General features: G+C 40.5%; 1 protein-coding gene across 5 annotated transcripts in view; it reads right to left on the bottom strand.

The window, feature by feature from the left end:
- LOC109896266 (anoctamin-4) overlaps nt 1-18,002 on the bottom strand; it is a 50,216-nt gene that overhangs the window by 28,515 nt on the left and 3,699 nt on the right. For 4 of the 5 annotated variants that reach the window (XM_031797688.1, XM_031797689.1, XM_031797690.1 and 1 more), the window contains one exon: nt 8,401-8,637. In XM_031797688.1, the coding sequence (XP_031653548.1) occupies nt 8,401-8,637 (237 nt within the window). Of the gene's footprint in view, nt 1-3,805; nt 4,182-8,400; nt 8,638-18,002 lie in introns of those variants that run through there. The other variant, XM_031797693.1, reaches the window with a different exon arrangement.

Genomic DNA, 18,002 nt, shown 5'->3' with positions numbered 1-18,002 from the left:
TCATGGGTAAAGTCTAAATGGGATCCTTGGGATTTCCCAACTCTGACGATTAATGGTTAGAGTAAGGGCAGGGAAGTTCCAAGGATCCCAGATAGCAACAACAGTGGCTCATGGCCTCTGCACATGAACAGGAAGCAGTCTTACTTGACAAGTTATTAAGTTATTGGCACGTTAATATGGGTGTTATTAAGTTAGTGATCGAGTCACGGAGGGAAAAATATGTTTTATTCCTCCAGGGATGGGGAACATTACCAAGATGCAATGGAGTTAGCAGACAGCAAAGCAAAGTATGAAGTTACATTCAGTGGATGTAATGAAATTATACTCAGGAAATGTAACATGGGACTACAGTGATTCTTAGGTGACTTTATTTGCTAATCTGTGAGTAAAGCTGCACCATGTAGCTAACATGATTTAGCTACAGTGGCAACAAGCATGGTCTCTTTTTGTTTTCTTGAGTGAGGCAGCTCCAAAATGCAGGTGTTTCAGCCCAGCTCAGTGCTTACTGTGGTGGTGGGGCGAGCCAGCAGAAAATAGAAGCATTTCGACGTGATTGGCTCAGTGTTCAATCAATCATGGGGACAATATGTCATCGCCAAGTTTAAGTCCTTAGTAAGAGTAGACATCCAAAATTTCAGCCCTTAGGGTCCTGCCATAGAGTTATATTTACAAGTCTCAAGATCATTGGCCACAGATAGAATGACATCAAATCACGTTATATGTACAGTAGCTTTGAATGGACTGATCATGTCAACATCCTACTTTCAAAGTATTGGCTAGCAAGTCATCCCCATGAATCAAGTCAACAATCTACTGGCAAATAATTTTTTATCCTCGTCATATGAAGAGAAATAATGAAGAGAAATTATAGATAAAATGTATCAGTGCTCATCGGCCATTGGACATAAAGATTACACAACCAGTTGGAAATCGCAAATACAACAATGAGTGGTTTGTAAGGAATCAGTGGCTGACTGCAACATTGCAAAGCAACCCCTAGCCTGCTATTCAATGGAGTGGCTGTGGTTTTCCAGAGTTCTCACCATACATCCAGAGAATGCCAGACTTTGTTGACAAAGTTTGATGACAAAATTTGCCACAAAGTACCTCCGCGCCACCTTCACAAAGTGAGTCCAAAAATGTTTTGTATGCTGCTGGATAAATTATGTAATATGCCAGGGAGATATGTATACTGTAGCTAAGAATGTAATACTAAGTGTATGTTGTGTAGTAAGCTGTTAGTAGCCCATGTGCCTCACCCTAATCACTTGGTTAATTTTCACCAATGTGGCATTGTAAACACATCATTTGTGGCAGGTGTGTGGTTACTTGCTAACTTTTTTTGTACAGTTTTGACAGTGCTACTGATAGTAGTGGTGGCGCTTGGCTTGCACATGCAAATTCATCACACACAACATTCTGTAATAGAATTGTGTTATTTGACGTGTCAAATTAAAAGCTTATTTAATGCGTCAAATAGTGTTATATGACGTGTATATTTTTGACACGCAAAGACCCAAACAGTGTTTAATGTGCCTCACCCTAATAATTTGGTCTATTTTCACCTCTTAATTTTGCCTACTGTTCTAACTTGGTGGTGCACAGGTAGCCTATAACCTGTTTTAGAGAAATGTAATAATTGAATATTGTAAGAGCTTTCATTGTCTGTTTATGTGCCCCCTTTATTTATCCTACGGTTCTGACTTGTTGTACAGGGAGTACACTGTAAGAACGGCCCATGTTCTGAATTCTGTCGCTGTACATTTCAAAAGTGCTGAACAAATAGTTATATTGACTACGTCCGTCGTCGCTCGCTCATTAATGTCTTAATCGAAATGACAGATTGCCTCTTATCTGCTTGTCGTCCTCTTATGCCATAGTTTGTACATCTCAATTGTCAGTAGCAACCACATTTGTTTAAGCAAGTCATCCATATCAGCTATGTTTTTTTAAATGGCAGTAAATGAGGCTGAGTTAACTTTCTTCGTTGCCAGACAAGGCTCAGCTGACAGCCAGGTGTAGCAGTGGTAAGGTGTTGGGACTCTGCTATTGGGACAGCTTTAACCCTAACAGTTTGTGGGCACCGTTTGTCACCTTTACAGTGCAATTAATGTATTATTTAGCGTTGTGTTGTGTAGTGGCTTTGCTGGCTGCATCCCACATTTTGTTTGTCATTCACATAAATGTCACCTTTTACATGATGAAAAAGAGATTGTTAGTATTGATTCAGAATATTTCTTTCACATTGATTCTGTATGTAATTCTATGGCTTAAACAGTCGGCACTCATTAGATCTGTATCATTATAAGACTCTCTGTCACACCAGCATTTGAGTGATTCCATACGAAACCAGGACAAAATGCAATAAATATGCCAACTCTAATTAATTATTTCTCAATTACACTTTGATACAAATGTCAAATATGTCAACAATGCTCCCCCCCAAAAAAATTAAATGAATAAAATTGTGAAAATCCCCCCAAAATCATGGTATTTCTTTGTCCTGGTTTCATATGGAATCACCACTCATTTGTAACATAAGCTACTGGTGAGGTCACCTCAGCCTTGGCAGCAGAGGAAAACAGACAGAGCACCGAGATATTTTGGGATGGACGCCCATTTTTGGATCTGAATGTCTGGAAATGGTGAACTCGTCAAAAACTAGACCACCTACACAATATATTCATCATGGAATCTACAAGCAATCTAAAACTGTTGAACAGGACAGACAACAGCAAATGTTGCATGATCCCCAGTCAGACACACCGATTAACCAACAATCTAGGCGACATGAGAATATTTAAAATCAGAAGTAGGGTTCAAATCAATAGTCAAAGTTAGAAGCAATGTAGTTTCAGTTGCCTTTCAAATAGCTAGTTAGCGGAAATAGTTATTGGGTACAATAAAACCTTTGTTGAATATTAAGATGTTTTGCAACAAAGTGCATGAACTGGTAGTTATGCAGCGAAAATTACTTTTGAATTGAATGAAAAATGCTACAGTATAACAGTATTGCTAGTTGATTTGTAACCCTGAATCACAACCACTGATGATTGTCAGTGCGAAAAATTATTCTCCAATGAGATCGCTAGCGCCTCCTCAGTTCATATGACATAACCTTGCCTTAGCATGACAGCTCACAGTAGGCTAGCTGGTTGGGTAAGTGAGCGGAAAATAAAAAGGGGGAGGAGTTGCCCTCAGGACCAGGTATCAGGAAGACAGAGGAGGGGTTCTGGACCACTACACCAGCACAGTCAGGGGACAACAGACCTCCAGCTCTGTCAGGCCCCGGGGCAACACAATGGCTGTTTCACGCCTGCCAGATGGGCAACAGAGCTCTGACCCACATCTCCTTCCCTGAACCATGCATAATGGAGGAGTGTTACACCTAGGACACACAGCTCATTTACAACCCTCAGAGTGAAACTGTGTGGGAGGGAGGGCGATACGGGAGAGAGAGAGGGAGAAAGAGAGAGAAGGGGGGAACGGGAGCTAAGGAGAGATGGGAGAAAAAGGGAGAGAGTGTGTGTGTGTGTATGCGCGTGTGAAGGTCAAATGACTGTACGGTTCAGGAACACAACAGTGTGAAAAGAGAACAGAGTTGATAGACAGTAAAAGAAGAGTACATGTGGGTCATAGCATATGAGTGAGGGACAGAGAAAGAGAGAGATCGAAATAGAGGGGGGGGGGGGGCGAGAGCGACAGAGAGAGAGAGAGAGAGAGATTACTGCAGCAAAACCACTACAGAGGGGAGGGGGGGGGGGACACTGCTGTGGGTCTAAAACAAGTTGCCTGCAGCACTCACCATGCGAGGTGGAGAGGGAGAGAGCTTCAACCTCTCAAAGAGTAACAGGAGGAGAGGACGACAGCTCGGGGGCCGACCCAGTGGAGGCTCCGCAAGCGCTACACTAGCTAAACTTGGCTCCTCTACTCCCCGCAGGGGAAATGGAAAAGGACCTTCTGCAGAGGCAATCAGCTGCATTCCCCATGTTTACCTCCACTCCCGAGCACCGCGGTGCTCTGCTCTAGCTTCTGAGCTCCCTCACATACAGACACAAACACTCTGCTCATCCCCAAAACATCCCTCAGATTATATAAACCTCTGTCCAGCTGGCACGAGGCACAGCTCAGGAAGAAACAGATGCAGACCAGCTTAGATCCTCTCTCAGGGAAAAATACAAGCAGAATGTTTATGCAGAGGGAGGGAGAGAGCGAGGGGGAGAGCAAGAGCGCTGCAGACAATCAGTATTCTTAATCAGTTATCCCCATCAGCCAATCCGTGGGAGAGGAGCTTTGAGGGTAGCCAATCGGAGCAGGGCTGGCTCTATCAGTGTGGTTGTTGATCAAAGGAATGACAGTTGCTGCTGCTCTGGGTGTTAATGTGTTTTTTAAAGCCAGCACCTCACACACATGCACACACACACACACACACACACACACACAAATACATAATTGTTGTGTAGTGTGTATATTTTAAAGGAGCAATCCCTTAGAAAATTCTACCATTAGTTTCCCTACTTGCATGCAACACTCAGAGCGAGTGTCACGCTACTGCAAATGAAACAAACCCTACATATATAATAGCTGGCTGCTTTCCAAAAGTGTGTTTTCAAAAGTCTGTTGTGCGCTTTACCATGTTAGTAACACTATTTTAACTATTTGTTTTCAGGCAGGATCCAACTGGAACACAGTCTGCTAACCCGTGGTGTAAAGTACTTAATTAAAAATACTTTAAAGTTCTACTTAAGACTTTTTTTGGGGTATCTGCAATTGACTATTTATTTTTTGTCAACTTCTACTTTCACTTCACTACATTCCTAATGAAAATAATGTACATTTTACTCCATACATTTTCCCTAATACCCAAAGTACTCGTTACATTTTGAATGCTTAGCAGGACAGGAAAATTGTCAAATTCACACACTTATCAAGAGAACATGTGGTCATCCCTACTGCCTCTGATCTGGCAGACTCAATAAACACAAAGTGCATCATTTGTAAGTAATGTCTGAGTGTTGGAGGGTGCCCCCGGGTATCTGTACATTTGTAAAACAAAATGGTGCTGTCTGGTTTGCTTAATATAAGGAATTTGAAGAGTGCTTTTGATACTTAAGCATATTTTAGCAATTACATTTACTTGTGATATAAATACTTCTTAGGGCTGCAATCCCGTCAACGGGATTGATATGACAACAGCCAGTGAAAGTGCAGAGCGCCAAATTCAAACAACAGAAATCTCATAATTAAAATTCCTCAAACATACATGTATCTTATACCATTTTAAAGGTAATCTTGCTGTTAATACCACCAAAGTGTCCAATTTCAAATAGGCTTTACAGCGAAAGCAGCACAAACGATTATGTTAGGTCAGAGCCAAGCCACAGAAAAACACAGCCATTTTCCAGCCAAAGAGAGGAGTCACAAAAAGCACAAATGGAGATACAATTAATCACTAACCTTTGAGGATCTTCATCAGATGACACTCTTAGGACTTCACGTTACACAATACATGTATGTTTTGTTCGATAAAGTGCATATAAAAAAAATCGCAGTATACATTGGAGCGTTATGTTCACTAGTTCCAAAAACATCCGGTGATATTGCATAGAGCCACATCAGTTTACAGAAATACTCATTATAAATATTGATGAAAATATAATTGTTAGACATGGAAATATAGATACACTTCTCCTTAATGCAACCGCTGTGTCAGATTTAAAAAAAGCTTTACGGAAAAAGCAAACCATGTAATAATCTGAGAACGGCGCTCAGAAAACAAATAGAGATATCCGCCATGTTGGAGTCAACATAAATCAGAAATAACATTATAAATGTTCACTTACCTTTGATGATCTTAATCAGAATGCACTCCCAGGAATCCCAGTTCCACATGAAATGTTTGATTTGTTCGATAATGTCCATCATTTTTGTCCAAAGAGCTACTTTTGTTAGCACGTTTGGTAAACAAATCCAAAGTCATGAAGCGCGTTCCCTAGTTGCAGACGAAATGTCAAAAAGTTCCGTTACTGTTCGTAGAAACATGTCAAACGATGTATGGAATCAATCTTTGGAATATTATTGAAGTTTTATGTTAAAAATATCCTAACCGGAGTATTTCTTTGTCTTCAGAAAAGCAAAGGAACGCAGATACCTCATGTGAAATGCGTGTGACCAGCGCGTGACTGCTGGCAGGCCTCTGACTCATTCCTCTCTCATTCGGTCCCACCTCACAGTAGAATCCTCAAACAAGTTTCTAAAGACGGCTGACATCTAGTGGAAGCCTTAGGAAGTGCAACATAACCAATATCCCACTGTTTATTCAATAGGGGCTGGGTTGAAAATCGACCAACCTCAGATTTCCCACTTCCTGTTTGGATTTCTTCTCAGGTTTTTGCCTGCCCTATGAGTTCTGTTATACTCACAGACATACTTCAAACAGTTTTAGAAACTTCAGAGTGTTTTCTATCCAATACAAATAACAATATGCATATATTATCAACTGGGACTGATGAGCAGGCAGTTTACTCTGGGCACCTTTCATCCAAGCTACTCAATACTGCCCCTGTAGCCATAAGAAATTAAGTATTTTTAGAACTAAATACTTTGACTCAAGTAGTATTTTATTGGGTGACTAATCTATACTTGAGTAACTTCCTATTAAGGTATCTATACTTTTACTTAAGTATCACAATTGGGTACTTTTTCCACCACTGGTGCTAACCAGAAATACACTGTGTGTGCATGTGTTTGGTTAGGTTTTGTGATGTACAGTATGGTATTTCAAATATTGGATTCACAGTCAACCAATAAGGTGGAAACATCCACATATTATTTCAAAAAGGTCAGCGGTTGGTTGTTCCACCTCAAAAAGATTAGCATTCCTGCAACATTATTTTGTTGATATATTAAGCTAATTGATTGCACCCAAATTGGCGATTTTAAATGTATAGGATTCATATAATATTCAATAAATATAGTGCCAAACATCCAATTTGGACCAAACTTTTTTCTAACAATGAGTTAGACATGAGGAATCCAGAGAAATTGTTAAAAGTCACTCACGGACCACCAACACCCCACGCCAATTTATTTGAGTATTATATGAATCCTTTAAATTAAAAATTGCCAATTTGGGTGCAATCAATTAGCTTAATTTCTCAGAGATCAAATTCTATTTCAACAAAGTATATTTCAACAAAATAATGTTGCAGGACATTTTATCTGTTTCTAACTACAGAAATAATTTCAGAACAATCTGAGATAGTGGGTGTCATGGCTTGCTGAAATGACATGGAACGATCCAGGTGTGTTCATACTATAATGTGATTCCAGGATACTCTCTTCTGTGAATCTCAGAACCAACAGAATGACTCGATATAACTCATCACCATTGGCACTGATAAACACTGTACTGGCCTAACTCCAAAAAGCACAGACACTACTCTCATTATCACTTGAATCAGCACATCTATCCTGAACAAATATTTAAACATAACATGTAAAGTGTTGATCCGATGTTTCATGAGCTGAAATAAAAGATCCCCGGAATTTTCCATACACACAAAAATATTATTCCTCTCAAATGTTGTGCACAAATTTGTTTACATCCCTATTGGTGAGCATTTCTCCTTTGCCAAGATAATTAATCCACGTGACAGGTGTGGCATATCAAGAAGCTGATTAAACAGCATGATCATTACACAGGTGCACCTTGTGCTGGGACAATAAAAGGCCACTCTAAAATGTGCAGTTTTGTCTCACAACAGAATGCCACAGATGTCTCAAGGTTTGAGGGAGCGTGCAATTGGCATGCTGACAGCAGGAATGTGCACCAGAGCTGTTCAGTTCTCTACCATAAACCACCTCCAACATTGCTGAGAATATGGCAGTACGTCCAACTGCCCTCTCAACCGCAGACCACGTGCAACCACACAAGCCCAGGACCTCCACATCCGGCTTCTTCACCTGCGGGATCATCAGACCAGCCACCTGGACAGCTGATGATACTGAAGAGTATTTCTGTCTGTAATATAGCCCTTTTGTGGGGAAAAACAAATTCTGATTGGCTGGACCTCGCTCCCCAGTGGGTGGGCCTATGCCCTCCCAGGCCCAACCATGGCTGCACCCCTGCCCAGTCATGTGAAATCCATAGATTAGGGCCTAATGAATTTATTTCAAATTAATAACTCAATAAAATCATTGATATTGTTGCATTTATATTTTTGTTCAGTATACATCTCCAGATGGCTCTCACTACTGCCATCTACACTGATTACAGTCATGCCAAAGGTTCTGAGCTTGGGCAGGATAAGCCGTTTCTAGACGGGATTTTTTGTGACCAAACCACAGAGCTGAGATTAGAATGAACTCAGGGTTCAAAGTTGAAAAGTGAAACCTTACTTGTGCTGCTATCGCTGATGGTCTCCTGGCTGGCGCTGCAGTGGGAGGATATAGGGTTGATTGACAGGGAGGCAGGACAGGACACTGGCTCTTGGTACTCAGGGAGTTGCTGGGCTGCGGCAGCGGAGGCCTCGGAGCGAACCCCATCAGGACTGTCACACAGGGGGTGACCTCTGGGAGGGAATGGACTGTTCCAATGAGAGATACCAATGGCCACTTGGCCCCCGAGATCAAAACCTGTAGGGAATATTAATATCTCAGACTGAAAGAGTTTCTCAAAACATAGACTCCCTTCCTATAACACATAACCCTGGAAAGCATATGAATGTGAACACTTGTCCTTGCAACTTGCATACTTAGTCTATTTGTCTTACAGCAATGTCAGGGTTCTTTGAAAATCCTTGATATTGAATAGATCCCAGAAAGGCAGACATTGCAGAAAAATCCATTCATTGAAAAGGGAAATTAGTGATATTATTCAAATAATTTCCTGTTTCATAATGAAACTAAGGTTGTTGCTCTCTGGAGGACTGAGTTTCCACTTATGATTACATTTCCCATATCTTAGAAATTCAGGGTTCCGCTTCCCTAGTTGAACCAATTTAGCAAAATGCTGACATATTTCGCTCTCCCAGATCAAAATAAAAAATGTGGGTGCTATGTCCATAACAATGCTGCTCTCTAGTGGTTGATGTTGCCAACTCCATGACTGTCCTTTCCCTTTCCATCTTCGTTTCTCGTTTGTCAGTGGTCTACTTCCACATACATCTTGGGAAGTATCATAACTAAGTATGAGGAGGCTACTTATGACAAAAAAGTATGTTTTGACGGTTGACAACTAAATTTATATTAAAAGGTATGTTGTGAAACATTTCCACCTGCAAGCACCTTTGTGGAAGTCTGTCAATTCTGTAGAATTAAATATGAAAAATATGGTAACATTGATAGCATGCTGCATAGTGTACATTTAACTTGAATTGATTTAACAGAGTTTACTTTATGCATTTGACTTTCCTTTTTAAGCATACCACATGAAGGTTGCCAACATACCCAACAATCCTAAAGGCATTGTATGAACTCAAATGTCTCTGTCCACACTCAACGGGCATCAAACCAAAGAGCAAAGAGAGCCTTCTTTAGCTTTTCTGGAAACACAACCCCAGCGCATTATAAGATACACTTCAAATGAGTGGATTTGGCTATTTCAGCCACAACCGTTGCTGGCAATCTCCATAGACAAACATTGACAGTAGAATGGCCCATACTGAAGAGCTAGTAGCCTTCTTATTAATGCTGTGTAAAGCATCAGTAGGCAGTAATGCATAATTCATAGCATTTTTTATTAGGCTATACATTACACTGAAGCAAGCACTAAAATGAAAAAAATGTATTGCCTCTTCGGGTGGCAACTATATTACTACTATTTATTCATTAACATAAATCTTTATTCCTATCATTGCAAATGTAGTGGATCCCTGGGAAATCTCAACCTCCATTGCAACTGTATGCTACTTGAAATGCTATAGCATACAAGGTAATCCACACCTGTGTGTGCTTCAGGGTGCCCTCTAAAACCATCCATGCAATGAGCTGTTTGAACGATACAGTGTGTTCTAAGCAACATCTCTGTCGCAGTCATCATAAAAATAAATGCCCTGCCTAGCTCTCTGAGGACCCAGATCACCACTGCCAGCACTTCCTGCCTCTTAGAGGGACCAAGGTACACTACAATGCAGGTGCCTAGAATTGGGCTAGATTTGTATTATTTTGTATTTATTAAGGATCCCCACTAGGCAGCAGCTACTCTTTCTGGAGTCCAGCAACAATAAATCAAATCAAATTTTATTGGCCTCATCCACATATTTAGCAGATGTTATTGCGGGTGTAGCGAAATGCAAGTGTTCCTAGCTCCAACAGAGCAGTAGTATCTAACTAAATGCAAGTGTTCCTAGCTCCAACAGTGCAGTAGTATCTAACTAAATGCAAGTGTTCCTAGCTCCAACAGAGCAGTAGTATCTAACTAAATGCAAGTGTTCCTAGCTCCAACAGAGCAGTAGTATCTAACTAAATGCAAGTGTTCCTAGCTCCAACAGAGCAGTAGTATCTAACTAAATGCAAGTGTTCCTAGCTCCAACAGAGCAGTAGTATCTAACTAAATGCAAGTGTTCCTAGCTCCAACAGAGCAGTAGTATCTAACTAAATGCAAGTGTTCCTAGCTCCAACAGAGCAGTAGTATCTAACTAAATGCAAGTGTTCCTAGCTCCAACAGAGCAGTAGTATCTAACTAAATGCAAGTGTTCCTAGCTCCAACAGTGCAGTAATATCTAACTAAATGCAAGTGTTCCTAGCTCCAACAGTGCACTAGTATCTAACTAAATGCAAGTGTTCCTAGCTCCAACAGTGCAGTAGTATCTAACTAAATGCAAGTGTTCCTAGCTCCAACAGAGCAGTAGTATCTAACTAAATGCAAGTGTTCCTAGCTCCAACAGTGCAGTAGTATCTAACTAAATGCAAGTGTTCCTAGCTCCAACAGTGCAGTAGTATCTAACTAAATGCAAGTGTTCCTAGCTCCAACAGTGCAGTAGTATCTAACTAAATGCAAGTGTTCCTAGCTCCAACAGTGCAGTAGTATCTAACTAAATGCAAGTGTTCCTAGCTCCAACAGTGCAGTAGTATCTAACTAAATGCAAGTGTTCCTAGCTCCAACAGTGCAGTAGTATCTAACTAAATGCAAGTGTTCCTAGCTCCAACAGTGCAGTAGTATCTAACTAAATGCAAGTGTTCCTAGCTCCAACAGTGCAGTAGTATCTAACTAAATGCAAGTGTTCCTAGCTCCAACAGTGCAGTAGTATCTAACTAAATGCAAGTGTTCCTAGCTCCAACAGTGCAGTAGTATCTAACTAAATGCAAGTGTTCCTAGCTCCAACAGAGCAGTAGTATCTAACTAAATGCAAGTGTTCCTAGCTCCAACAGAGCAGTAGTATCTAACTAAATGCAAGTGTTCCTAGCTCCAACAGAGCAGTAGTATCTAACTAAATGCAAGTGTTCCTAGCTCCAACAGAGCAGTAGTATCTAACTAAATGCAAGTGTTCCTAGCTCCAACAGTGCAGTAATATCTAACTAAATGCAAGTGTTCCTAGCTCCAACAGTGCAGTAATATCTAACTAAATGCAAGTGTTCCTAGCTCCAACAGTGCACTAGTATCTAACTAAATGCAAGTGTTCCTAGCTCCAACAGTGCAGTAGTATCTAACTAAATGCAAGTGTTCCTAGCTCCAACAGTGCAGTAGTATCTAACTAAATGCAAGTGTTCCTAGCTCCAACAGAGCAGTAGTATCTAACTAAATGCAAGTGTTCCTAGCTCCAACAGAGCAGTAGTATCTAACTAAATGCAAGTGTTCCTAGCTCCAACAGAGCAGTAGTATCTAACTAAATGCAAGTGTTCCTAGCTCCAACAGAGCAGTAGTATCTAACTAAATGCAAGTGTTCCTAGCTCCAACAGAGCAGTAGTATCTAACTAAATGCAAGTGTTCCTAGCTCCAACAGAGCAGTAGTATCTAACTAAATGCAAGTGTTCCTAGCTCCAACAGAGCAGTAGTATCTAACTAAATGCAAGCGTTCCTAGCTCCAACAGTGCAGTAGTATCTAACTAAATGCAAGTGTTCCTAGCTCCAACAGTGCAGTAATATCTAACTAAATGCAAGTGTTCCTAGCTCCAACAGTGCAGTAGTATCTAACTAAATGCAAGTGTTCCTAGCTCCAACAGAGCAGTAGTATCTAACTAAATGCAAGTGTTCCTAGCTCCAACAGTGCAGTAGTATCTAACTAAATGCAAGTGTTCCTAGCTCCAACAGAGCAGTAGTATCTAACTAAATGCAAGTGTTCCTAGCTCCAACAGTGCAGTAGTATCTAACTAAATGCAAGTGTTCCTAGCTCCAACAGTGCAGTAATATCTAACTAAATGCAAGTGTTCCTAGCTCCAACAGTGCAGTAGTATCTAACTAAATGCAAGTGTTCCTAGCTCCAACAGTGCAGTAATATCTAACTAAATGCAAGTGTTCCTAGCTCCAACAGTGCAGTAGTATCTAACTAAATGCAAGTGTTCCTAGCTCCAACAGAGCAGTAGTATCTAACTAAATGCAAGTGTTCCTAGCTCCAACAGTGCAGTAGTATCTAACTAAATGCAAGTGTTCCTAGCTCCAACAGTGCAGTAATATCTAACTAAATGCAAGTGTTCCTAGCTCCAACAGTGCAGTAGTATCTAACTAAATGCAAGTGTTCCTAGCTCCAACAGAGCAGTAGTATCTAACTAAATGCAAGTGTTCCTAGCTCCAACAGAGCAGTAGTATCTAACTAAATGCAAGTGTTCCTAGCTCCAACAGAGCAGTAGTATCTAACTAAATGCAAGTGTTCCTAGCTCCAACAGAGCAGTAGTATCTAACTAAATGCAAGTGTTCCTAGCTCCAACAGAGCAGTAGTATCTAACTAAATGCAAGTGTTCCTAGCTCCAACAGAGCAGTAGTATCTAACTAAATGCAAGTGTTCCTAGCTCCAACAGAGCAGTAGTATCTAACTAAATGCAAGTGTTCCTAGCTCCAACAGAGCAGTAGTATCTAACTAAATGCAAGTGTTCCTAGCTCCAACAGTGCAGTAGTATCTAACTAAATGCAAGTGTTCCTAGCTCCAACAGAGCAGTAATATCTAACTAAATGCAAGTGTTCCTAGCTCCAACAGTGCAGTAGTATCTAACTAAATGCAAGTGTTCCTAGCTCCAACAGAGCAGTAGTATCTAACTAAATGCAAGTGTTCCTAGCTCCAACAGTGCAGTAGTATCTAACTAAATGCAAGTGTTCCTAGCTCCAACAGAGCAGTAGTATCTAACTAAATGCAAGTGTTCCTAGCTCCAACAGTGCAGTAGTATCTAACTAAATGCAAGTGTTCCTAGCTCCAACAGAGCAGTAATATCTAACTAAATGCAAGTGTTCCTAGCTCCAACAGTGCAGTAGTATCTAACTAAATGCAAGTGTTCCTAGCTCCAACAGAGCAGTAGTATCTAACTAAATGCAAGTGTTCCTAGCTCCAACAGTGCAGTAGTATCTAACTAAATGCAAGTGTTCCTAGCTCCAACAGTGCAGTAGTATCTAACTAAATGCAAGTGTTCCTAGCTCCAACAGAGCAGTAGTATCTAACTAAATGCAAGTGTTCCTAGCTCCAACAGTGCAGTAGTATCTAACTAAATGCAAGTGTTCCTAGCTCCAACAGTGCAGTAGTATCTAACTAAATGCAAGTGTTCCTAGCTCCAACAGTGCAGTAGTATCTAACTAAATGCAAGTGTTCCTAGCTCCAACAGTGCAGTAGTATCTAACTAAATGCAAGTGTTCCTAGCTCCAACAGTGCAGTAGTATCTAACTAAATGCAAGTGTTCCTAGCTCCAACAGAGCAGTAGTATCTAACTAAATGCAAGTGTTCCTAGCTCCAACAGTGCAGTAGTATCTAACTAAATGCAAGTGTTCCTAGCTCCAACAGAGCAGTAGTATCTAACTAAATGCAAGTGTTCCTAGCTCCAACAGAGCAGTAGTATCTAACTAAATGCAAGTGTTCCTAGCTCCAACAGAGCAGTAGTATCTAACTAAATGCAAGTGTTCCTAGCTCCAACAGAGCAGTAGTATCTAACTAAATGCAAGTGTTCCTAGCTCCAACAGTGCAGTAATATCTAACTAAATGCAAGTGTTCCTAGCTCCAACAGTGCAGTAATATCTAACTAAATGCAAGTGTTCCTAGCTCCAACAGTGCACTAGTATCTAACTAAATGCAAGTGTTCCTAGCTCCAACAGTGCAGTAGTATCTAACTAAATGCAAGTGTTCCTAGCTCCAACAGTGCAGTAGTATCTAACTAAATGCAAGTGTTCCTAGCTCCAACAGAGCAGTAGTATCTAACTAAATGCAAGTGTTCCTAGCTCCAACAGAGCAGTAGTATCTAACTAAATGCAAGTGTTCCTAGCTCCAACAGAGCAGTAGTATCTAACTAAATGCAAGTGTTCCTAGCTCCAACAGAGCAGTAGTATCTAACTAAATGCAAGTGTTCCTAGCTCCAACAGAGCAGTAGTATCTAACTAAATGCAAGTGTTCCTAGCTCCAACAGAGCAGTAGTATCTAACTAAATGCAAGTGTTCCTAGCTCCAACAGAGCAGTAGTATCTAACTAAATGCAAGCGTTCCTAGCTCCAACAGTGCAGTAGTATCTAACTAAATGCAAGTGTTCCTAGCTCCAACAGTGCAGTAATATCTAACTAAATGCAAGTGTTCCTAGCTCCAACAGTGCAGTAGTATCTAACTAAATGCAAGTGTTCCTAGCTCCAACAGAGCAGTAGTATCTAACTAAATGCAAGTGTTCCTAGCTCCAACAGTGCAGTAGTATCTAACTAAATGCAAGTGTTCCTAGCTCCAACAGAGCAGTAGTATCTAACTAAATGCAAGTGTTCCTAGCTCCAACAGTGCAGTAGTATCTAACTAAATGCAAGTGTTCCTAGCTCCAACAGTGCAGTAATATCTAACTAAATGCAAGTGTTCCTAGCTCCAACAGTGCAGTAGTATCTAACTAAATGCAAGTGTTCCTAGCTCCAACAGAGCAGTAGTATCTAACTAAATGCAAGTGTTCCTAGCTCCAACAGTGCAGTAGTATCTAACTAAATGCAAGTGTTCCTAGCTCCAACAGTGCAGTAATATCTAACTAAATGCAAGTGTTCCTAGCTCCAACAGTGCAGTAGTATCTAACTAAATGCAAGTGTTCCTAGCTCCAACAGAGCAGTAGTATCTAACTAAATGCAAGTGTTCCTAGCTCCAACAGAGCAGTAGTATCTAACTAAATGCAAGTGTTCCTAGCTCCAACAGAGCAGTAGTATCTAACTAAATGCAAGTGTTCCTAGCTCCAACAGAGCAGTAGTATCTAACTAAATGCAAGTGTTCCTAGCTCCAACAGAGCAGTAGTATCTAACTAAATGCAAGTGTTCCTAGCTCCAACAGAGCAGTAGTATCTAACTAAATGCAAGTGTTCCTAGCTCCAACAGAGCAGTAGTATCTAACTAAATGCAAGTGTTCCTAGCTCCAACAGAGCAGTAGTATCTAACTAAATGCAAGTGTTCCTAGCTCCAACAGTGCAGTAGTATCTAACTAAATGCAAGTGTTCCTAGCTCCAACAGAGCAGTAATATCTAACTAAATGCAAGTGTTCCTAGCTCCAACAGTGCAGTAGTATCTAACTAAATGCAAGTGTTCCTAGCTCCAACAGAGCAGTAGTATCTAACTAAATGCAAGTGTTCCTAGCTCCAACAGTGCAGTAGTATCTAACTAAATGCAAGTGTTCCTAGCTCCAACAGAGCAGTAGTATCTAACTAAATGCAAGTGTTCCTAGCTCCAACAGTGCAGTAGTATCTAACTAAATGCAAGTGTTCCTAGCTCCAACAGAGCAGTAATATCTAACTAAATGCAAGTGTTCCTAGCTCCAACAGTGCAGTAGTATCTAACTAAATGCAAGTGTTCCTAGCTCCAACAGAGCAGTAGTATCTAACTAAATGCAAGTGTTCCTAGCTCCAACAGTGCAGTAGTATCTAACTAAATGCAAGTGTTCCTAGCTCCAACAGTGCAGTAGTATCTAACTAAATGCAAGTGTTCCTAGCTCCAACAGAGCAGTAGTATCTAACTAAATGCAAGTGTTCCTAGCTCCAACAGTGCAGTAGTATCTAACTAAATGCAAGTGTTCCTAGCTCCAACAGTGCAGTAGTATCTAACTAAATGCAAGTGTTCCTAGCTCCAACAGTGCAGTAGTATCTAACTAAATGCAAGTGTTCCTAGCTCCAACAGTGCAGTAGTATCTAACTAAATGCAAGTGTTCCTAGCTCCAACAGTGCAGTAGTATCTAACTAAATGCAAGTGTTCCTAGCTCCAACAGAGCAGTAGTATCTAACTAAATGCAAGTGTTCCTAGCTCCAACAGTGCAGTAGTATCTAACTAAATGCAAGTGTTCCTAGCTCCAACAGAGCAGTAGTATCTAACTAAATGCAAGTGTTCCTAGCTCCAACAGAGCAGTAGTATCTAACTAAATGCAAGTGTTCCTAGCTCCAACAGAGCAGTAGTATCTAACTAAATGCAAGTGTTCCTAGCTCCAACAGAGCAGTAGTATCTAACTAAATGCAAGTGTTCCTAGCTCCAACAGAGCAGTAGTATCTAACTAAATGCAAGTGTTCCTAGCTCCAACAGTGCAGTAGTATCTAACTAAATGCAAGTGTTCCTAGCTCCAACAGTGCAGTAGTATCTAACTAAATGCAAGTGTTCCTAGCTCCAACAGAGCAGTAGTATCTAACTAAATGCAAGTGTTCCTAGCTCCAACAGAGCAGTAGTATCTAACTAAATGCAAGTGTTCCTAGCTCCAACAGAGCAGTAGTATCTAACTAAATGCAAGTGTTCCTAGCTCCAACAGAGCAGTAGTATCTAACTAAATGCAAGTGTTCCTAGCTCCAACAGAGCAGTAGTATCTAACTAAATGCAAGTGTTCCTAGCTCCAACAGAGCAGTAGTATCTAACTAAATGCAAGTGTTCCTAGCTCCAACAGTGCAGTAGTATCTAACTAAATGCAAGTGTTCCTAGCTCCAACAGAGCAGTAGTATCTAACTAAATGCAAGTGTTCCTAGCTCCAACAGTGCAGTAGTATCTAACTAAATGCAAGTGTTCCTAGCTCCAACAGAGCAGTAGTATCTAACTAAATGCAAGTGTTCCTAGCTCCAACAGAGCAGTAGTATCTAACTAAATGCAAGTGTTCCTAGCTCCAACAGAGCAGTAGTATCTAACTAAATGCAAGTGTTCCTAGCTCCAACAGTGCAGTAGTATCTAACTAAATGCAAGTGTTCCTAGCTCCAACAGAGCAGTAGTATCTAACTAAATGCAAGTGTTCCTAGCTCCAACAGAGCAGTAGTATCTAACTAAATGCAAGTGTTCCTAGCTCCAACAGAGCAGTAGTATCTAACTAAATGCAAGTGTTCCTAGCTCCAACAGAGCAGTAGTATCTAACAATTCACAACAATACACACATCTCAAAGTAAAAAAATAAATTGCATTAAGGCAACATATACATGACATTACATTTCATAACACTTTTCACAACACATTAAGTATGTTACCTCAGGCTCTACTCTACTCTACTACCACAAATCTACAATACAGAATCCATGTGTGAGTAGAGTGGGTGTATTATAATGTGTAGGCGTGTGTGTGTGTCTCTTCACCATCCCCGCTGTTCCATAAGGTGTATTATTATCTGTTTTTAAATCATCAGTTACAGTGCATTCGGAAAGTATTCAGACCCCTTCCCTTTTTATACACTTTGTTATTCTGAAATTGATTCAATTGAATGTTTTCCTCATCAATCTACATATTGTAGCCCAATATGCCTCTCCTGAGTCCGTACTGAAGTAGCAGCAATGGGACAAGACTGTAACTACCAATTGGATATCATGAAATTGGGGAGAAAAAGGGGTAAAAAGTACTAACAACTTAAATATAAATATATATATCACACAAAAAAAATAGCAGAAATACTCAGACCCTTGTGC

Source organism: Oncorhynchus kisutch, linkage group LG19, assembly GCF_002021735.2.
Source record: "Oncorhynchus kisutch isolate 150728-3 linkage group LG19, Okis_V2, whole genome shotgun sequence".
NCBI classification, from domain to species: Eukaryota; Metazoa; Chordata; class Actinopteri; order Salmoniformes; family Salmonidae; genus Oncorhynchus; species Oncorhynchus kisutch.
The sequence above is the reverse complement of the archived record's forward strand: the minus strand, read 5'-3'. Positions and strand labels throughout refer to the sequence as shown.